The following is a 23,399-nucleotide window of genomic DNA, read 5'->3' as shown; positions in this document are numbered from 1 at the left end:
TTTCTGCATAGTTCTGCTTTTCCTAATTGTTTCCACGACTTCTTGCATTTACTTATTGTAAAAACCGCATTTTTTATTTTTCTTTATTTTTGTGGACAGAAATGAGGAAAGGGCCATTTTTAATCAAGAACTGTGGAAGGAATTGCTGTACATTTTTTAAAAAAATTACTGGAACTTGTCATGAGTTGAATTTACATTGTTGCATTGCAAGCCGCAGGGAAGGAGAAGTGAGATGGCATGGTACTGGGCTGTGTGTGTGTGTGTGTGCAAAGTGAGATTTGTCTGGCAACAGATTGATGTTGGTTTTGTGAATTTGTAATCAGTTGTGAATGCCAGAGATTGTCAGCCTGACTACAGCTTGTTAGAGTTAAATAATTTGCAGCCAAGACACTTGGGGGGAAATAATGTTTATTTATAGCTTTACAATCTACTTGACAAAGTGAGCAGATTCTCAAGCCCCACTTTTCCTGAGGTCGCCACAAAAGTTAGTGACTTGGTCAAAAAATGCAGTGTTCCCAATTGACCTTTCTGATGGAATAAAATTAACAGAAAACACTGGCCAGATTTCTAGAGATAGTGGGAACTGCCGATGCTGGAGAATGAGATAACAAAGTGTAGAGCTGGATGAACACAGCAGCCAAGCAGCGTCAAAGGAGCAGGAAAGCTGACATTTTGGGTCTGGACCCTTCTTCAGAAAAAGATTTCTGTTCTTAACAAGGACAACTGTTTATTGCAAATAATTTAGTTCTGGCTACAGGTAAACAGAACAATGAAGCATCATTGAAACTGTAACTCCCTTTTGAAAGCTGGGTTGGTTCCTGGGGCAGCTGAACAGCTGGTCTGTGACAACAATACAGACAGAAGGTCTCTGGCCTGTCACTCTTTGTCTGCAGTAAAAGTAACCGAAGCCTGAAGAAAATCAGTTATTTTCTTCCATCAGTTGCTGTAATCTATTTCCCTTAACCAAGTAACTAAGATATTTTATAATTAATGTACAAATCACTTTGTGCCTCTTGCAAAGAAATGAAAGAATCCAGAAAGGAAATTGGAGAATAGAAGATCTTGGGAAGCGAAAGGAATATCTTATCAAATACTGTGGACTGGTGCCATCGAACCATGTTTCCCTAGTATTTCTCCTCCACCATAATACCAATGTTTTTCTTTTGTCTTTGACTGTCTGTATGTGTGTAGGAGTTTTAAAAGGGGTTAGAGTTTCAAATAGTAGAATTAAATGTTAACAGTTTGTGGTTTTGTTCAGCTGTGACTAGAATTTATTTAGCTGTAATAGACAACAGTTCATGTTTAGTAAACAAATCTAGTAAATGTTTTCTATTAAGCTGATTCCATCAGCCAAGTAAACTGGGGATTTTGCTTACTTTGATTAAAGCACTATTGTGGTGACCCCAGAAGTCGTGGGGTACAAGAATCAGTGCACGTTCCCAAATTTTTTTATTCAGTCATGGAATGTGGGCGTCACTGGCCAAGTGAACATTTACTGCCCATCTCTAATCATCCTAAGAGACAACCATATTGCTGTGGGTCTGATGTCATATGTATGCCAGACTGGCTAAGGACAGCAGATTTACTTCCCTAAAGGGCATTAGTGAACAAGATGGGTTTTTCTGACAATCAACAATGGTTTCATGATCATCATTATACCCCCCTAGATCCAGATTCTTTATTGAATTCAAATTCCACCAACCGCCATGGTGGGATTTGAACCCAGGGACCCAGAACATTAGCAGAGATTTTGGATTAATAGTTGAGATGTTGCCTCCCCCAGTGGGTTATAATACTATAGGCAAACATTTTCATATTGTATTGACATTTAAGTGCTCTTGACAATAGTCCTTCCTGTCCCCTGACATACTGCTATTCTGTGGTTTTAATGGATTATCACTTTATTGGAAAGAAGGAAAAAAATCAAATTTGTATAAAAATGATGGTATTTATAGATGACCTGTTTAAAGTTGCTTGTTTTCTTTCATTGATGGTAGGCAGTGTCTGAAGAAAATGCCAGTGTGTTAGTCCACTGTTCTGATGGGTGGGATCGTACTGTTCAAGTTTGCTCATTGGCTGCCCTCCTCCTGGATTCCTACTACCGGACAATAAAGGGATTTATGGTGAGGATGTTCATAGTGAACTCGAGTGATTGAAAATTTGTCTACTTTGGCTATTTCGAAAGATGTTTTATTGTACATTACTTAATCAGGTTATGATCCAAACACACTTTGCTATTAAACAAAAATTACTTTTTAGGCCCCGTTGTGATAGCATTATCCTGGATTATGCCGAACAGATGATGCCAATTGAATTGTTTATCTAGCCAGCCTTTGGGAGGGGTGAGGAGTGGTTGAACCTGGGTTGAATATCAAAGATGATAGCACTGGCTCCATAATTTGTTTTCGGGTTTTGACCGGTGGGGAGAAAACCACATTTGGATTCTTCCCCATAATTATTCAAACATTTTTGCATTAAAATGTACAGTTATAGACATAGGAGTGTCCAATTAAGATCTCGCTGTGCAGTCCTCATAGTGAAATGATTTTAATTACCTGCCAAGATTTTATGTTCCCACAGAAAGCAATGCTGAGGTACTAAAGAACTAATGAAACTCAAGGGACCATATCACAGCATTGATCAGCACCTTCGGAGAAAGGAGGAACTTATTTTTAACATTTGTGTTGGAAGCTGCAATAAATGAATATGGGTTGAAATATCATTTTTTTTGCTCCTTATCGTTTATTTTAAATACAGATACTTTTCAAAAACACAGTCAAGTGCTGTTGGATTTTTTTGGGCAATCTTCTCTGTGATCAACACTGACATTCACATTTGCGAAGTGTTAACTAGATAATATTGAACAGTAGCCACCTCATAACTTTTTCTTCTCCGTGGGGAAGTGGTAGTAGAGTCATTATTGTGGTGTTTACTGTGCACTGGCTGAAATAATCACAGATTGAAGTTGAATTACTTGAGCTAAATAACTCATTTTTTAAACAAAAGTTTTAACTGTTTTATTGTAAATGTTATGACTTTTGATTTCTACGTTTTTTTCCTGCATTTCTCATCTTAATAGCATTAGTAATATCTTTTGGCATACACGTTTAATGGGAATGTTTCATACAATGGTAGTTTTTTTTCACTGATATAAAGAATCAAGAACAAAGAACAGTATGGCACAGGAATAGGCCCTTTGGCCCACCAAGCCACTGCTGACACATGATGCCTTTCTAAACTGAAAGCCTTTTGCTCCTACACAGTCCGTATCCCTTTATTCCATCTATTCCTGTATCTGTTAAGATGCCTTCTTAAATATTGCTATTGTATCTGCTTCTACCGCCTCCCCTGGCAGTACATTTCAGGCACTTATCACCCTGTATTCAAAAAAAAAACTGCCTCTCTCATCTCCTTTAAACTTTCATCCAGTTACCTTAAACCTATGTCCTCTTGTAACTGACATTTCTGGCTTGGGAAAAAGACTTCAACTATCCATTTGGTCCGTGCCTCTCATAATTTTGTAAACTTCTATCAGATTGTCCCTCAGACTCCAATATTCAAGTGAAAAGAAACCAATGTCTTTGTCCAATCTCTTATATCTAATTCCCACCAAACCAGACAATATCCTGGTAAACCCTTTCTGTACCCTCTCCAAAGCATTCACATCCTTGTAGTTGTGTGGCAACCAGAACGGGGATGCAATGTTAGTCATATCTAAAATGTAAATAAAAAATGAATCTGGCAAAATAATTAAGATCTGAAGGAATATGTCTTCAGACCTAGAAAAGGTTAATTTTCAACGTCAGAGGAACTGTCCTAAACTAATTAAAATGTAAAATCCCATTTAAAAATTCACTTCCATTTGAGTAATCCCTAAAGCTATTGACATGTTTAATGAGTATTAATGTCCTGCCAAATTTTTTTGTTGTATGGGGCCTATTAATTTTGAACGCAGAGGTATTTAAACTTGTTTGTATGATACATGTGGCAACTTAGAGGTTCGGGTGTGCTTAGTCTGCAACAACTTCTGGATTGCTACACAGTTTGGAGGAACACTGTGCTTTGTAGTGTGTAAATATCCCAATTTCAAGTCATTCATCTGTTATAGCATTGAGTCTCTTGGCAAGGTATCCTTTCAACTTATTGATTTCTGCATTTAGCCATGTGGGTGTGGTTGGCAGGATTGGTCTCCTGACTGACTCTTCTCTTATGGTTTACATTAATGGCTTCACTTTTTCACTGTTACTGTAAAATATTGGTATTGCCTTTCATGCACTGGAAGTAGGTCTTAGGGTATGTCAATATTTGCAGGAAATTTTTTGACAGGGAATTTTTCAAACTACTTCCTTACCCAGACATTGTTGGTGGAATTACCATGTTTCGAAAAAAAACAATCAATTTTTGTGACATTGAAGGCTGAAACTGTGAAATTAACCAGTCACTATGGAGATAGCATTGAGGAAGGTTGATCCTTAAGTATGACTGAGAGCATTGACAGCGTTTGACCATAGACTGGCAGTGTGATATAGGTGAAAAAATATGGTCGCAACAACAGAATGAATTAGAAGGAGGAATCTCATGCTTCAATAATTGAGCAGTGTTTGAAGTTTCCAGATGTGGGATGAGGAGCTGCCCAAAAGTTTGAAGCCTGGACCTAAGCAAATAAAGATGTCATTTACATAATGATTTAAAAACAAATTAACTATTTCAAAAGAGTATTAAATTGTAAATACAACAAAAGTACTATAGCTCTTAAATTGCTGATTGAAATGTACAGGAACTGCATGTGGATCGAGAAAATTATCAACAAAAGAATGTACTTATGTCTTTCTTGTTTTCAAGGTTCTTGTAGAAAAAGAATGGATCTCAATGGGACACAAATTCTCCCAAAGGTAATCACCTACTTTTTCATTGCTATTGTAGATGTGTATGAATCAATTTAGTTTCTCAGTAATAAGTAAATGTTTAAAGAATATCGAAATGTAATGGTAATCTTCCCTAGACATCCGAATGGGTAAAGGCATCGCATGGTCTAGTACTGTTAAGTCATAGGAGACAAAAAGGTCCAGGTCCAATTGCTGCTATTTGCATAATTTGTTGATCTTAATCAAGATGATAGTGAGATGACTTAAATATTTTTGAATTATAAAATAACATTTGTTACTGTGAAATAACTTAAAACTGCATATGGTTGAGATCCAGCCGTCAATTACAGGAATATCCTTCTTTTTTTCTCTCTCCTGCTCTCTTTTTCTCTCTCTCTCTTGCTCACACTCATTTTTTCTTCCCTCACTTCAGTTATTCTTTTCAAATGCTGAAACTCCCACATAGAAACAAAAAAAGTTGCTTATGGAGTTGTACTTAGCAAAAATTGGAGGTGATATGAACAAAACATTGTAACTGTAAAGAATGTTAGACTTGAAGACTGACTGTAATAGGTTTGTGGGTTTATGCCAGTTATTTCAATTATTATGTTAGATGTTTCAGTTTGGTAGTACAGCCACTCTGGATTAGAAAGTTGAGTTCTTGTTGCTCTCCTATACTTGAATGCATAATGTACTGCATAGAAGATTGTTCTTGTTATGAACTTGACCCCATGAAAGGGCAGATGATGTGGTATTGTTTTGAAGAAGGAGATGCCCTCTACTATGATTCCTTTCTTAAGAAATATTGTTGAGTGACAATTGCTTGCCTATTCCTGTTTCTTATATTCTTAGTTATGTTACTTAGTCCAAAATTAATTATTGTATGAATTTAATAGATCTGTTCTTTCTTTCAATACAAATTTATTTTTTGTTCTAGCAAATTTGTATTTCAGCAATGGCTGGAAGGCCTAACGCTGTGATGCAAGGTTAGAACATCAGAACCCAGTTTTGGCCTCTTTAAAGGATAAATAGTTGTACATTAATCTGGGATTTTGCTTCAGCACATCAACTAAGACCCTAATCCATACCTCTTGTTATCTCCAGGTTCAATTGTACCAAATTTCCTACTAGCTAGCAACTCACCTCCCCGCCCCCATAAGATTAATTTCATCCAGAACTCCTTTGCCTGTACCTTAATGTGCACCAAGTCCCATTCATTCATCCCTCCTGGGTTCTGAATCACAGTGTTACACCACGAAAGAGGTAATTTGGCCCATTGTGCCTACACAGGCTCTTCAGTTGAGCATGACAACCTACTGCAAATCCCCTGCCTTTTCTTTATACCCCTTACATGTTATTTCTATCCAAATGAATCACCTAATGTTCAGTTGAACCTGCTTCTGGTACACTTCCAAACAGAAAATTCCATGTCCTGACTATTCACTGTCTGATAAAGTTTTCTTTCACTCGCATTTGCTTCCATGTGCAAATCGTTTATATTTGTGCTTTCGTGTTCTTGAGCCTTTTACAAGTGGAAACATTTTTTCCCTATCTACTGTATCCAGCTCCCTCATTATTTAAAAAAAAAACCTCTATCACAACTCCCATTCGCCTTTTCTTTCCAAGAAGAACAATTCCGACTTCTTCAATCTATGCTCATAACTGAAATTTCTCAATCCCTGAAACCATTCTTAAAATGCTTCTGCACTTTCTCCAATGCTTTCACATCCTTCCTAAAATACAGCACCCAGAACTGTACATAATACTGTAGCTAATGTCTAAAAGTGTCTTAGACAAGTTCAGCATCAGTTCCTTGCTCTTGTCCTTATTAATAAAGCTAAGAATACTCTATTAATTGCTCTCTACCAGGACTCCTTAGTACCTTCCAAACCCACAACCACTTCCATCGAGAAGGACAAGGGCAGCAGATACATGCAAACATCTCCACCTGCAAGTTTCCCTCCAAGCCACTCATCATCCTGACTTGGAAACATATCACTGTTCCTTCAGAATTGCTGGATCAAAGTCCTGGAAACACTTCCCCAATTAATCATTGGTCTACTTACAGCAGTTCAAGAAGGCAGCTCACAACCACCTTCTCAAAGACAACAGGAGATGAGCAATAAATGCTGGCCGGCCAGTTATGCCCACATGCCATGAGTGAATGAAAAATAACTTGTCCTGCCATCTTCAGTGATCTATTCATATATATACTCAGGTCCATCTGTCCCTGCTCCCCCTTTAGAGCTATGTGGAATTGAGGGTTACCTCAGTTTCTAAATTTTCATCCTTGATTTCATCATGTCAGTTGATGAAATTTGAATTTCAATTAATAATTCTGGAGTATAAAGCTTGCCTCAATGTGGCCGACATGTGACTCCAAACCCGCAGCAATGGTCGACTGAAGTAGTCTAGCAAGCCCATCCCTAATTGCCTTTGAACTGAGTGGTAACAAACGCTGCCCTTGCTAGCGGTACTCTCATATTGTGAAAGAATATATTTCGAAAATACCTCCATGGCTCACCCCTCCTGAGCTCTGTAACCTCCTTGAAATCTGCATCCCTCAACTTCTGGCTTTTGCTTTGTATGGCCAATTCATTTCAACAATGTCTTTAGCTGCAAAGCTGGAATCTCTCCCTAAACCACTCTGCCCAGCTGCTTCTCCTTGCGGAGACTCCTTAAAACCTATCTATTTGACTACATTTTTTTTAATCAGTTGTGCTGATGTGGTTCTATGTCAAATTTTGGTGGATAAATCATTTTTTTTGTAAAATACCCCCAAAGGGTATTTTATAATGTCAAAGGCACAATGTAAATTCCAAATTGTTTTCAGGGAATGGAGGTAGTGCAACCAAGGTCTCTGTCCAGATTACAATCCAAGGTCTTCTACAAAGAATGTACTTTGTATGTACATTGTGAGAGTAGAGGATTGAGCTCTGATATTTGAAAAATGTGTCATGATACATGATTGCATGTAAAGAAAGATGTCAAATTGGGCCAACATGTATGAACACGGGTCCTTCAGATCTGCATGGAATTAGCTTGGAAGGGGAAATAAGTACCATTTCAGTTGGGGGCTTCATTATATGTGAGATTGGACATTTTCATTAATTTCTTTTTAAATATTTTACAGATGTGGGCATCTAGAAGCTGACCCTAAAGAAATTTCTCCTGTATTTACCCAGTTTATTGAATGCACTTGGCACCTGCTGGAACAATTTCCATGTGCTTTCGAGTTTACTGAGAATTACTTGTTGGAGATCCATGACCATGTATTCTCCTGTCAATTTGGCAACTTTATGGGAAACTGCCAGAAAGAACGCCAGGAATTAAAGTGAGTAGGAAGACTGTGCATGTTACAAATGAATTAAGTGAGAGTTGTTAGGATTCAGAAAACCTTAGCGAATTTGAGTTTATTGCTACACTACTGTCCTATTTAGTCATCAATCATCACAAGCAATGTATTTTCAAGTAGATCTGGGTTCCATTATTTATTTTTGATGACTAGTTGTAAACTGTTCAGTCCAATATTGTTAATCAAGAGATTTATATTGATTAATTTGCAATGACAAATACAAGGAGGAGATAAACCAGAGCTCCGGAATTATGCCAAATTAGCTAATCTCAGTCAGAACAATGGAAGTGCTACAGACAAGTTCAACAGCTCTAACTGGGAAACATGTCCTATTCTTAAATGCTGTATACTTTTTTCATTGTGAGTGTACACATGTGTACATGAGGTCATGTTGAGGTTATGTCTGAGATGTTCTCCATGACTGAGTAACTTGTTGGCAACTGCTCATTTAGCTCACATTTGTAAAGTGGCCATTTGGATGAGGTAACCGAGAGCTCCAAAACTCACTTAACTGTCTCGCATTTCACGTTTGGTGCTTTCAAGAGCAAAGGAGAGAATTTGATTTGAAGTCAGCACTTGCATGTCAATTTTCATCATTGTATCATGTTTGTTTTTTTAATGATCTGAAAATCCTGCCATTACACTATGAGTTTAAATAAATGCCCAACGAGGTGGTAAAATAGCTTGTATGATTTGGAAATTTTTTTGTGCTTTATAGGCTTCAAGAGAAGACATATTCCTTGTGGCCATTCCTATTGGCAAAGCAGTACCTCTACCAGAATCCTCTGTATAAACCCAGTGCAGTCAGTATTGTGTTAAAGCCCAATACTGCCCCTTTTAACTTCAAGTAAGTGTACTTCAATCCCTTGATCAATGACTCATTGAAAGCATTGCTGTTTGTAATAGTTGTTTCATAGGCCAACAGATTTTGTTGCTCAGTTAACATGTTATAACATGATCTGCATTTGGTTGGGGGGAGGTGAGGGGAGCTGTGAATGACAGGAAGATGGATTATTAAGATTGTTCTTCTGCCTATTAATTAGTTGATCATAATTCAACAATACTGTATGGGAGCAATTATTGGAAAGTTAAATATTTTAAAATCTAAACCTACCTCCATTCTTTCCACATCTAATTTCAATGGATGGTTGCTGCTGGAGGGAAGGGCTAGATCTAACCAATCTGCTGTTGGAAGGCAAATTGATTACTTGAATCATTTAAGGAAACTGTGTGCCTTCAGTTCAGCAGCATTTTATGTTTCACTTGTACAGACTGAAATTCTTGGACTTCAGGACTTTGTCAAATAAGAGGAGTCCAGAAAGGATGGATCCATACAACGTCTTTAAGGCATTGCTTGTGAACCAGAAAATGCAGCAGTGTTTCCTCCAGATCCAAACAATTACCAGCCAGAAATAAGACAGCTGCCATTAGCTGACCCCTATTCCAGTTTTCCAGATGATAACCAGTTTTTCCCACCCAGTACGACATCAGACTTGCCTCGCATACGATCTTTGACTACTTATGAAAACTTTTTCATAAAAGATGAAGGATGTCCGTGGAAAATGTATTGCAGGATGTTATCAAGAGTTCCCAGCCCTTCACCCCAGCTCTCATTCTGATTCTAAGTAAATATTGGGGTTAATATGTGTATTTGTGCATTGAGATCTGTATTTGACTTAGCTGCAATGCTGTTCATGTTTGAGTAAGACTCGTGTATGAAGAGCAGCCACTTGCAAGAGTGAAATCAGAATCTATGAAACCATACTCAGTGTCAGTCAAATGATAATCTTACAGGTGGCTCACTATCACCTTATCAAGAGCAATTAGGAAGAGGCAGTAAATGCTGACAAAGCCAGTTACACACACATCCCATGAATAAATCTTTTAAAAAAAAATTACACAATTGCATCTTGTAACAAAATGCTATGTTGATGGCATCTTTCTTTCCACTGATGAAATAATTTTCTTGTCTTATGTCTTGGATAAGTCAAGTGTAGACTTTATCTTGGGGGAAAAAAAACTTAAGCCATTTTCCAAATAAAAGAATTGGCCAGCATGTTCCTCCTTGGCTTTTGCTGCTTTTAAGCTAATCCTGGGGTCAATGAATCACCTGACTTTAATTTTCTCTTTGTGATACCAAATTCTATTGTTATAATCTACATGTACTGCTCTGTCTGATTTGGTGCAGTGGAAGATCAACAAAGTATTCAACTATAATAAATGGAATGACTTGAATTCACTTCCTTAGACTGAAACCTCCACTTATTAAGCACATAATATGTTTGCTATTCATTCTTTTATTATTTGATTTGTAATAAAAATAAGTTTAATAATCTTCAGAGGTTCCTTAAGTTTCTATTTATTCATGTAAGCTTTGAAAATTTATCAGTGATTATACACTCCACAATAGCGTTTTTTGACTGTGAAGGTTTACTGCCATTTGTTGAAGTGCTGTTATCTTTATGAACTTGAGTCTGTTTTCTTGACAAGGTTCTGGTGTGGTATGTACAACCGTTTTGACAGAGGAATGCAGCCAAGACAATCGGTTGTGGATTGTCTACATGCTTCAATGAAACAGAAAATAGACCTCGAAGAAACTGTAGCAGATCTGAATCAGGTGAGTGAAGTTAAAATTAATACATTGGTGCATCATGATGCAGTGTACCACTTGATGTCATACCGTGCACTCAAATTTGAATTCCTAGATGCAGATTGCATTCCGAGTTACAGTGCTACATTTTGCCCAATCCCTTGACTTCAACAGGTGAAAGTCAGTCAGTGTTTCTACTCTTATTTATGCATGGCTCTCACATTAATCACATAATTAAGAGTGAGACTCCACTGCCTGTGTGCACCTCTCAGTTTCTCATGCACTCTATCAGCAACTGGCTAATACGACCTCAGTTATTCCTGTCCAAGCATTTCAACCTCTAGGCACTTTCTATATCTTCAAAAAATAGAGACAAAATAAGCTAAGGGATTCTTACTTTAAAAAAAACTGTGCCTTATTCACATTTGTGCTGTTCTTAGAATGATTATGGCTAAGAAGAATTTGATTTGTCAAGTTCATGCTATGTCTCTGAGAGCAACCAAACCAGTCCGATTACTCCATCAATTTGCTAAAGCTCTGCATATTTTTTCTATTCGGCTATTTATCCAATTCTTTTTGAAAATTGCAAATAAATATGCTTCCAGCAGACACGCGCCAACATACGTGCATGCATTGCATTCTGGACCTGAACCATTTGGTACATTGGAAAAAGAACCAATTACCTTAAATCTGTGCTCTACAATTCTCAACCTTCTGCTTACAGAAGCAGTTTACCACTATCTACTCTGTCTAGATACCTCATGGTTTTAAATACTATCAAACTTCTTTTAAATGTTCTTTTCTCTAAGACAAACAACTTCAGTTTCTCCAATTTATCCTTCTATTCCCTCAGCCCTGGAACAATTGTAAATCTCTTCCACACACTCATTAAAGCCTCCATAGCTTTCTTGAAGATTATTGCCCAGAATTGTACACAATATTTCAGTTGAGGCCAAATCAGTGTTTTTTTGGAAAGGTTCATAACATTCTTGTTTCCGTACTCCGTGCTGGTATTTATGAGGCCCAGGATCCTGTTTGCCTTATTAACAACTTGTATTCTTGCCTTGCAGGGCAAATAAATAAATGAACAGGAGTAGACCATAAGTCCTTGCTGCTTCATTCAGTATGACCATGGCTGACCTTGGGCTTCAATTCCACTTTCCTACACATTGCACGTGTTTCTTGATTCCCTAAAACAGCTGTGACCTGCAACAATTTGTGTACATACTCCCAAGGTATCTGTTCCTGCAACCACTTTGGAATACGACCCTTTAGATTGGCCCTTGTTATCTTTTATTCCAAAACATACCACTTCACATTTCTCTGCATCAAATTTCATGTGCCACATGAGTGCCAGTTGATGTCTGTGATTTACTGAAGACTATTATAATCCTGCTAACAGTTCACAATACTTCCAAACTTTGCGTCACCTCAAATTTTGACATGTACTTACTCCCACGTAATACTCATTTATATATATATAATGTAATATATATATTTTTAAAAAAAACCTGGCTCTAGTACCAACCTCTAGGGGACATCATTGTATTGCGGCCCCCAGCCTGAATTACAACCATTCACAATTGCCCTCTGAACCGTGTCATTCGGTCAATTTCTTTTCAGTGCTGCCATGGTCCTTTTTTTTTACCATAAGGGCTTCCGCTTTGTCAGCAAGTGTATTATGTAGCATTTTACACAAAACAGAAGAAATGGGAGCAAAAGTAGATCAATGAGTCATTGAACTGACTTTGTCATTCAGCACTGATCTGATGTCCAAAATCTGGCATTCTCAGGACCAAAACCATATCAGATTTCAAATTTTCTCTGATTTTGGATTGTTGGAAGATAACCTGGTGTTGTGTGATTTTTGACCTTGTTTGTCCGTTACAGTTATTCCAAGAACGGCTTCTTCATTCCCGCACTTACTCTGTTCTTGGAAGAGTGTCTAGTTCTCCCTAAAGAAAAATGTCTAGTTTTAACAGGCAGATTTTGAATATTGTGTCTGTAAGGCCATGGACCATGACCATGACTGTGACTGTGTAACCATAATTTCAACAACCTAAAGTCCAGACAACAAAATGGAAAGTTATTTTCCACACAGTCCTTTTTATTTTTGCAGTGTTGGCATGCTGTTGCCCATAGGGTGACTCTCCTCCTTCAATTCAGTAGTTGACCAAGTGAGCTTGGGTCTTTCCTTGTATGACTTCTTCTAAGCTTTCTCTTGTTTTGTCTCTATCACACATAGAGAAGTAGAGGTGCATACGTTGTGTCAACAGGCTCTGGATATTTCTGACACTGCTGCAGTTAACACTTCCACTCTGCAGCTCAACTGATCAAAGGGCTTTTGTTAGGCAGAATTTTCTTAATTTCCTTTTGTTCTTTGTGCTGGTCGATCTCAAATTCTCCCTCTTACTGCTTCAAGACCCAATATTGTATCGTACAGCACAATGATATATATAAAAGAGCTCTTGATTTTTCAGTTGATAAACTTCTCTGCTATTCAATTATAGCAGTCCTACTTTAGTTGATAGTTTTCATTCTTGGAGCTATGTGGTCTTTAACAGGCGTGAAAACCTGACCACGGAGGGAGAGCTGAGGGTACAAAGCAGACTTCCAGAGTTAGTGCTCTTGAAGTAAATATGACAGTTGCAACATGGACCCAAAATTGACCGAGTGACAGGAAACAGAGTAATGGTTAATGCTTGTTAGTGAGGCAGGGTAAAGGTTTATGATGGTGTTCCCCATAGGTCTTGTTGGGAGTCTAGCTTTTCCTGATTTGTGTAGATGATCTAGACATTGGCGTACAGGACAAAATTTCAACACTTGCAGTTGATTGAAAACTTGAATATTGGCAACTGTGAGGAGTGATGATGTGGAGGCGCTAGTGTTGGACTGGGGTGGACAACACCTGTCACTAACATCTGAAGGAGGAGTAAGACTCCGAAAGCTTGTGTTTTCAAATAAACCGGTTGGACTATAACCTGGTGTCATGTGATTTCTGACCTTGACTGTGAAGAGGACAGTGTAGAACTTCAAAAGTTGATAGATTGCACAGGTAGGAGTCATGTGAAGTTTGATATGGAGAAATGTGAAGAGATTCATTTTGCCAGTCCATGTTCTTTTTACCAAAATGAAACAAAAGGGTCCAACTCTAAAGGAGATGCAGGAGCACAGGGACCAGTGTGTATAATTTCTTAAGTCATAATGATTGCAAGAATAGTTAATAAAGCATAAAGTATCCTAGGCTTTATTAATCAATATATCAGCTGATACCAACAATCCTATGATGAATGCCACCTGTGCACGTTCACCTCTAAATTTTTCAGACTGCACATATGCATACATATGTGTTCACAATCATCAGAGGTTTGGACAGAATCAATAGGGACAAAATGTTCCCACTCATAAAAAGTTTAGAATGAGAGGACACTGATTTAAAATAATTAGTAAAAGAAGCAAGAATGATATGAGGAAAATCTTTTACACACAGTGGTTAAGGTCTCTAGAAGGCACTGCCTAAGAGTGCAGTGGAGGTAAGTTCAATGAAGGCATTCAAAAGGGAATTAGATGGTTATCTGAAAAGGAACAATATGCAGCGTTGATGCAGAAGTCAGGAGAATGGCAGTCAGTGAGGTACTCATCTAGAAAGTTGGTGCTAACATACTAGGCTAACTCACTTCCTGTGTTGTAACAATTCTGAGTTTCTGTGACAACAGATGAAGAAAAGATCGAGCTCCATGCAGCTGAAATGATGTCATTACTTCCATGCTGTCATCGGATCTAAGCTCAGGGAAGTGCTAGGAGCCATCGATAATTCTATCTCCACAAGGAGCCGGTGGGGTTTGGGTGCGGTGGGCACAAGGAAACACAAGAGCTGTTATTAGTTGAAGTTGTCTGATGGAGAGCTAGGATCATGTTGGTGATTAGATTTTGTTTTGTAGGCTAGCCAACCCGGTAGAATACTCTCTGGAGGTGATATTGTGAACAGCTGAGATGTGAGATATTATTGGGGCAGTCTGATTTGGAGTTCTCTTACTTTACAATTTTATAGTTTACTGATCTAAGAGAGCCCTCAGGCTTTCACAGACCTGCTGGTGAAGATCTCTAAAAGAGAGAAGCTAAGTCCCTCATCACAAAGACAGTATTTTAAAATTTTTTATGACTTGCAGCAATCACTGATGTCAACATAGATTGGTGAACAAATTTGTGGGCTTTGCCTTATTTGTATTTGTCATTTGATAGTATTCATAGTTTGCCGATTGATTTTATATGTACCTCATGCTAATTCTGGATGTTAGACTACAGGATAGATTGTATTTACTGATTACATCCGTGACTCTTGCGTAGCAAAAATTTCTTTGTTTCTTTAAATCTGTGGAATTTTTATTCTGAGTAATTGGGATTTCTAATTTGTCTACTATAACAAAAAAAAAAGTTACAGGTCCCTAACTGAATTGCAAAAGACTGTGGTTCTTGCTCAGAATTGTAGCAATTCAAAAAGAAGTTCAAATTACTAGTGAAAAACTTCGCACACAATTTCTTCTGCACTTGAAACTCTCATGCTGTTAAATGAAAATCTGTTCTGTTACACATCAGTTTAAATACAAAGTTAATCATTATTACTGAATTCGAGTTCCATGCACGTGATTGTGGGAAATTTGTTGCCGTTTGAATCTCTTCAAACTGTGCTCTTGTTTTACCTTCAAAAGCAGAAAGAGAACAATTGTCTTGACAAACTTGCATTGCAGATGCTGTTTTAGGAAATGTTAGAATGTTCTACCAATATATAAATCATGACGTATTTTTAATAATTGGTACCTTAATGTATATAGCAGTGCACATTATTACTTGCAACTTTTCTGATGGTTGTTCTATTTTCTTATTACAGAAACTAACTCATCAGGATAAATCACATTCTGATTCTACCTTTATCTTACCAATTAAACTTTCCATGGAGGAAGATTCCACCCACCTGCAAGTAATTGGTGCTACTCAGGACTATTTGGAGGAAGAGCAAATTATGTTAACAAATGGCACAGAAGAGGTAATTGAAACTGTTCCTGCTGGGAGCAAGCAAGTGGATAATGTAACCGACTCCTCTTTCACGTGTCAATCTACTTTGAATAACATTGACTCCCTTGATCTAGTCAAGTTGAAAATACAAGCAGATGAAGACAACCATCAAATATTCCAAGATGCAGTCGAAAAATAATTACTTATCTCCATATAACTTGTATGTATTCGTTCACAAATGTATTTGGTCTTGATATAAATATCGTTATTCAAAAGTGTCAGAATTAGAAAATGCCAACAGATAATTCTTTAACAAAGGGAAAATAATCCAAGATGTTTTGGGGAATCTGGCTGCTTAAATGAGAGGATATATTTCGAAGGGAAATGTTACAAAATTGGGCTTGGGGTGGATTCTCACTTGCCAGAAGCTAATATAAAAATTTAGCAGACTGTTCATAATAGATAGGAAATTGTAGTCATTTTCTACCTGAATTCCTTATGCGTTTCCCGTGGTGAAATGCAGATGTTATGATGTGTCCAGTTATTGAGATCTGTCTTTGTGTATTTCTTAAAATTTAATGGACCAATCTGAACACGTTGCTTCATTGTAGTGTTTTAATGTTTTGCCACTGAAGAAGCCAGTGTTGGGTGCAGTGAATGCTTTTTAGAAACCTAAGCTGGCTGTTTTGTAAATATTAACCAACATATTTTCTAAATTGGAAGTTCTTAAAAGTCTTAGATTAAATACTTTCATATAAAGGATAGACATGATAATTGCATTTCCCTTTTAAATTTTTCTCCAGTCTTATCCCCTTACCTGTTTTTCTATTTCCCTTGTTCAGAAATGGTTCCATGGCTGCCACAAGCCCACGGATATGTTGCCTAAGTGCCTATTCCATCTGTAATTCAACAAAACAAGCTATTCTCCAATGATATTTGAGTCTAATTCAGTTTCTGACAAATCTCTGCCACATGCAAAAGTCACTGCATTGTAATTAGAGATAGGAGCTCTGACATATTTAAGGCCAGCTGCTACCCTAACTAAGATAATTCACTTGGCCTATGAGTTGTGGGGATTTATTCATGAATTCCTAGTCTTGAGTGGCTCAGAACCAGCCTGTATTGGAAGACTCTTTCTGGGCCAAATCATTGGAGGAAGTTGTATTTCACTTTATTGTTTTTGCAAGACAATTTTTGGATTGTCCTGTTCTATATATTGTGGACAGTATTGGTAATTAGCTAAAGATTTATAGCTCTTTGAGTGATTGAGAGATATTTTCACTTTACATTTTACCTTCTGTAAAAATAGATTTGTTGTTTTATTTTCCATGTTACTCAGTGCCTGTTTTTTTATCAGACATCATGAGGAAACTTCTCAATGTCTGAATAATGGTTAGAATTTTACAAAATAAATCATAAAATTGCCACAAGTGGAATTTTGTTATACAATGCATCAATATGCTTCTGTAAGACAGAGCATTTGGTTCATACATCAAGATGGAAAGTAAGAGTCTTGTTTATACATAGTCATTGTGATGAATAGTCCTGTGGCTCATGTTGGAGTGCACTCATTTGCAAACCAGCTCCTGTTCACTCAAGGCTGTGCAGCACCATCTTTCTCTTGGGCTTCAGGTCATCCATTTATAAAGCTATAGGTATGAAGAGTACAGAAGGCATTTTCTAACTGTAGTTTATATCGGTGTTCCGAATGGGTACACTGAAGTCCTTCTGGACATCATTCAGTAGTTTTGCACTTTTTAAAAGATATTGATTTTCCATCCTTCCAACCAAAATAACTTGTCATTTCATTAGCTACTTTGTCCAGTCACTTAATCTGTCTATATTTCTCTATAACCTCTTCTTATGGTTTCATTTCACAGCTTACATTCCCACCAAACTTTGTATTGCAGAAAATGATTTTACGTTTTTTTTGTTGGAAATCTATCAGGATTATTGGGTACCTGTTAAATCTATAAAAGCTGAAATGTCAACCCTTTTGTAAAAGCGTTAGTGAGTGCTGGGTTTTGTACCAGAATTCACATTTGCTCTGCCCATACATCACCAATTTTTTTCTTTTAAATACACACAATAAAAGTTTCCAGACTCTTTACTCATTTGACAGTTCATGCAGAGATACATACACTATTAGTTGGGGTCCCTGGATTTCAAAACAGCATAAACTGTGACCACTTTCCCATTTCCTCAGGCAGATGCTGAGGCCTTTGGCGGCACGGCGGCTCAGTGATTAGCACTGCTGCCTCACAGCATGAGAGACCCAGGCTCAATTCCAGCCATGGGCAACTGTGCATTCTCCCCATGTCTGTGTGGGTTTCCTTTGGGTGCTCCAGTTTCCTCCCACAATCCAAAGATGTGCAGGTTAGGTGGATTGGCTATGCTAAATTGCTCATAGTGCCTACGGTAGGAAATGTAGGGGGTCGGACTGGCAAGGATGCTCTTCAGAGAGTCGGTGTGGACTCGATGGGCCGAATGGCCTGCTTCCATAGGATTCTATGCTTCTAATCATTCTAAATTAATTCAAGTACCACCTCAGAATGAGAATTCAGTTTGAGACTTTCTGGTTCGTATGGCTCAGTTGGCTTTTATCTTGTTCATGGATTCCTTTCTTAAATATTTTAAGGACAGTGTCATCTTAAGTTTGAGTTGATTTTTGAATAGTAATTAAGTACACTTTAAGGAAAGCTTGAAATTTTACCCAACATGAAGGTAACTCAATGAGATTACGTAGAACGCAACTGATTCTTACTTTTCTCCTTTTATGAATCATGAAACTTGTCAGACCATAATCGATGAGCAAAATGGTTGACCTGCAGTCAATAAAGGAATATTAAAAAAAATATTTTTTTAATCATGATGTAGTTTGATTGCAGATCATTCTTTAATTTGTGTTAACTGCTTCTGAGTTTCTTATGAATTTCTATGGGTAGCATGGTGCCTGTCATGAGAAGCATTAATTGAGACAAATGCGTTAGTGTAGAATATTTTCTTTCAGATTTCCAGCAGCTGCATTGTTTTCCTTTGATTTTATTGTACAGATTATTATTGAATATTATTCAAACAGGGAAGGGCTTCCTGTTGCTGCTCAAAAGTTGAGTAATTATTCAGCAAGCAAACAGAATTCCCCTAGATTTCACCACCGTCCTATGTTGTAATATCAGAATCAATAGATGTTGAACATCAGCTCAAAATTCTATTTTTCTAAGCTTTTTCTAATAGTGAAAATACTCCTGCTTTTATGATTGTGATCAGCATTTCCTCTAGGCTACGTGAATGCATGACTGCATAGCACTCCAGAACTCAATGCTCGAGAGACAAACGGGCTGCACCCTGGTAGCAGCCCATAAAGATTTGTTGGATGCATTGGATTTTAAATAGTAGAACAACAAATGGGCTTTGCACTGCAAAAGGAATTTGAAGAGAACATTGAGATATATCCAGCACAAACTGAACTTGTTAATTTCAATATATTTTACATGTATATACAGACATTTAAAAAAACCTGTTTCTATATCTTCTCAGCTTCAACCTTCGAAAGATATATTTAATTCTCTTGGTAGTACTCAGTTGTAGTTTTTCTGGGAATTTTTTTCTTTTTTAAAAATTCTGCCTGATAAATGTTTATGACTGACTGAACAAAATTTTGTTTGGGGTTAACTGCATAGAAAGCCGTTTGGGATGTGCTGAGATAACGTTGTTGCCTGTGCATTTGTATCCTGTCAATTTTACAACCTTATCCTTCTATGTTGTTGATTTGTGGCAGTGTTTAATTCAAGAAGCATTGGATGTCTTTTGTTGTCTTATCCAAATCCCCATTATTTATAAGAGTCTGGTGGTAACTGTAGATATGATAGTTGACGTATGTCACTGTTTACACTTGTATTTCCTGTTGGAATTAAGCGATAGTGATCCGCAGAGGAACCACAAGTTACTTTTTTCTTCCGTCTCCTCATCTAAGCCAGGATGATGATGATATTTGTACAGCCCTTATTTCGCTGCCCAAATTAGTAAATAGAATAGACTGTGTTGAATATTAATGGATCAACTTTTCTATTGAAGGAAATAGTTTTCCTTAAATTGAATTGTTTCAATTTCTCACAAACTGCACTAACCCCAGCTGTGCTTCTTCCTTTTTGACAATTTCCACCCTCCTGAAGACAGCTTTGCAGGTGGACTTTTGCCAAGCCCTTGATGTTTCGATATCTGCTGAAATTTTTGTTCTCCATACAAATGAGTCAGTGAGCTTTGGCAGTCCATTGCTTCATTAGTACTATATAACCACACTGGATGGTATCCTCTTATTATCACTATACAAGTGTACTCTCTGCAGAGATCATTTGGTGGTGATGAGGAACTGATATTCTAGTTCAGATGTAAAATGTGACGTGCAAGCTCTTACTCTGCCCTCTATCTATGAACGTATCAGTTTGAGCACTGCATTAAAATTGCAGGCAAGAAAGCGTGCTGATTCTGTTTTACTGTCTTGCTGCCCCATAGGTATGTGCAAATGCTAGCTAACAGTACAGATTCTGAGTCATATCTAGGACTTTTGAATCTTTATGGCTAAGTGTTACCTGTTAGATGAATTTTCTTGATAGATTATTGGACAGACTGCTGAGGTTAAAGTGCCAAATAACAGTACTGCAAATGCTGGAGATCTGAAGTGAAAACAAAGTCCTGGAGAAACTCCATGGGTCTGGTAACACCTGCAGAGAGAAACAATTGACGTTTTGAGTTCAATTTGTCGGTTTACTGTTTTCAGATGATAAGTGGGCCATTTAGGATGGAGGATAGGAAATTTTAAACTATTCATGAATGTATATTATTATGTAGATAGTTCCCTACCCTTTACGATAATAGGTGTAATGTGAATATCAATAACTCTGTCTCTGAACAATAGTATTACTCCCAATTGTGGAAATTGATATGGTGGTACCTTGAGTGATTAGTTTCTGTTTTAGCTCATTGTACCCCCATCCAAATTAATTTTCAGTTCTTCAGAATGTTGAATTGTTCCCTGTTTGCATCTGCACCACCTTCTTGGCCAGGGCCCTTGTGTGAACATCCACATCTCCAGGACCCCCATGCCCCATGTGGATACTTGATGTAACATGATCAAATTCTCCATAATCAGCATTTAGAGAGTGTTAGTAAAATTTGGGATGAGTAAAGAAATTTTTCATAAGTGTTGGTAATCATTTGGGTGATCCCTGCATGATATATGGGACTGATTGTTAACTACTTTTAAGCCACTGATGAAAGGTCACTAACCTGCAATTACATCGTTTTTTTTCTCTCTCTAGTTAGCTATGATTTGTTTGCTGTTCACATTTTTAAACCTATTTTTTGGTTCTTTACTTGTCCTGATATCACCTATTAGCCTTGCACCATTATCAAATTTCCTTCTAAAGTGTGCTGTTGTACAGCTACCTAGAGGTTCCTGTGTAGGTTCACATAAATCAGTCTTTTTCAGTTGTCATATGTGTGTGTGACTACACATTTTTAAAAAAATGCCAATACTCATCAACAAAATCACTTCTAACATTTAGTCAGTTCTGCTTTCCTTCGTTCTTTCTAAATTTCAGCTCACCTCCCTTTCTCCTGCCTTTCGACTTGCTAAAACCTGCCATGTCTGTAACATTTTCTATTTCTGATGAATGTTCACCAACCTAAACATTGCACCTATTTCTCTCTTTACCTAAGCTGCTGAGTATTTCCAGCACTTAATTTATATTTGTGATGTTAAGCATCAACAGTATTTTAACTTTGTTAAAAGAATATAGCTAAGTTGTATTTTCAAATGAGTCTACGAATGAATTGATCAGTTTTGTTTTAGAAATCAATATTACCTAAGCAGTAGTCTTTTACCTCACTTAGAAAACTAGACTGTATCAGGAATTTCCTTTTCACCAGAATTAGTAAGATTAAATTTTGTTTTGGCCATCTCTTGTCACATTTATAAATGTGGTAAGTCAAAGAAATTCTCAATCTTTTGGAGATTTATGTAACTGATTCAATGTGTTATTTGATTTGTTATTTGAGGGGATAATATTACAGCAAAGAAACCATTACATTGCGTGGCAAACCTGGTTGAGTACAAATAAATTTCTAAAATATTTGAAATTCTACTTTTTGAATATGTCAGAATATGCGCCCTTTTACTTCATTATTCAGTAAGTCTTGGATTTGGACATTTGTAAACACCTTAATTTCTCAACTTTCCTAACTCCTCCTGCCCGTCCCCCTTCCCAGCTCACCAAAGCAAATTGGGACATAGGAGCAAAGTTGAGCCATTTAGTCCCTTAAACCAATTTTAGCACTTAGTTTGCTAGTGGCTGATCTGTACTTAACGCCATCTAATTGACTTTGTTCCACAATCCTTAATTGCCAACAAAACTTACTTAAAAACAAAAAAAAACCAAAGAACTTCAGATGCTGGAAATCAAACAAAAACAGAAATTGCTAGAAAATGTCCACGGGTCTGGCAGTATCTGTGGAGAGAAAGCAGAGTTAACTTTTTGGCACCCTTCTTCAGAACCTTCTTCAAGCTTAATTGACCTTATTTTTGACATTTACAATTGAATCAGCCTCAACAAATCCTGGAGCAGAGAGTTCCAAATTTTCACTACCCTATTGTACAAAGAAGTGCTTTCTGACATTAACTTCAACCTATAGTTCTGTTTTCAAAGTTATTATCCTTTTGTTCTCTCCAGCACTCTGCTCAACTGCCTTTTCCCTGCCTCTCTATATTAAAACTAGTGACATCTGTTAAATTTGCAAATCTGATGATTATTCACCATGCTATCATGAGCACTTTCACCAGAAAATCGTGACATATGGGCCAAGATTAATTTTGTGAAGGAGCTAGAAACTAATATAGGCCCTCAGTGTATGTGTACAGTGAACCTGATTCCAATTTTGAGTGCATTCATTGGAATATGAACTGATTTTCTAGCCACGTGATGACCAGATACTTCAGTCATTAAAACAATAACCACACCTTTTACTATATTCAATCCTTAGTACTATTGAATGACTAAACTCCTGTATTTTATTAGAACACAAGCACCATTTTCAGGGAAGATGATTCTGTACTCTCCTGTTTTGTGTTTAAAACTAACTTCTGCAAAATATATAATGCATTTTTCTTTGTTTTTGAGGCCAAATTCTATCGCAAACTCAATTTTTATGCTTGTATTCCAGTTGAGAATACTGACTTAAGTATCAGAAAAGGGAATCCTGGTTTCCTTTATTCAAAGGTGCTGAAGTGACATATATTTCCAGTTGAGATCATCTAACTTGGTCTGAAGCCTTTACCAACTGATTAATTCAGAGAAAATCTGTGAATTGATACATACGTTGACTAATTGCAAAACAAACCTGTTTATTTGATTGCCCTAAAAGGGAATAAGTTATGCAGTGTGCACTACTTTTAAAGAATGTTTTGTGAACCAAGCCATTAAATATTTTGTACCGGCATGTTTGTCTTTATCATTCCTGTACTTGCATTTGTAAGCAGTAAAATGTTCTTTTTTTGTAAGTAATAAAAATATACAGTCTA

General features: G+C 37.2%; 1 protein-coding gene across 1 annotated transcript in view; it reads left to right on the top strand.

The window, feature by feature from the left end:
- mtmr8 (myotubularin related protein 8) overlaps positions 1 to 23,399 on the top strand; it is a 52,648-nt gene extending 29,249 nt beyond the window's left edge. Inside the window, exons 9-14 of the mRNA XM_048605303.1 lie at positions 1,998 to 2,123; positions 4,843 to 4,892; positions 7,999 to 8,199; positions 8,939 to 9,067; positions 10,711 to 10,837; positions 15,699 to 23,399. Coding sequence (XP_048461260.1) covers positions 1,998 to 2,123; positions 4,843 to 4,892; positions 7,999 to 8,199; positions 8,939 to 9,067; positions 10,711 to 10,837; positions 15,699 to 16,022 — 957 coding nt within the window. The 3' untranslated portion in view covers positions 16,023 to 23,399. The remainder of the gene's footprint in view (positions 1 to 1,997; positions 2,124 to 4,842; positions 4,893 to 7,998; positions 8,200 to 8,938; positions 9,068 to 10,710; positions 10,838 to 15,698) is intronic.

Source organism: Rhincodon typus, chromosome 14 (genome assembly GCF_021869965.1).
Source record: "Rhincodon typus isolate 14 chromosome 14, sRhiTyp1.1, whole genome shotgun sequence".
NCBI lineage: Eukaryota > Metazoa > Chordata > Chondrichthyes > Orectolobiformes > Rhincodontidae > Rhincodon > Rhincodon typus.
Note: the sequence above shows the minus strand (reverse complement) of the source record. Positions and strands in the feature narration are given on the sequence as shown.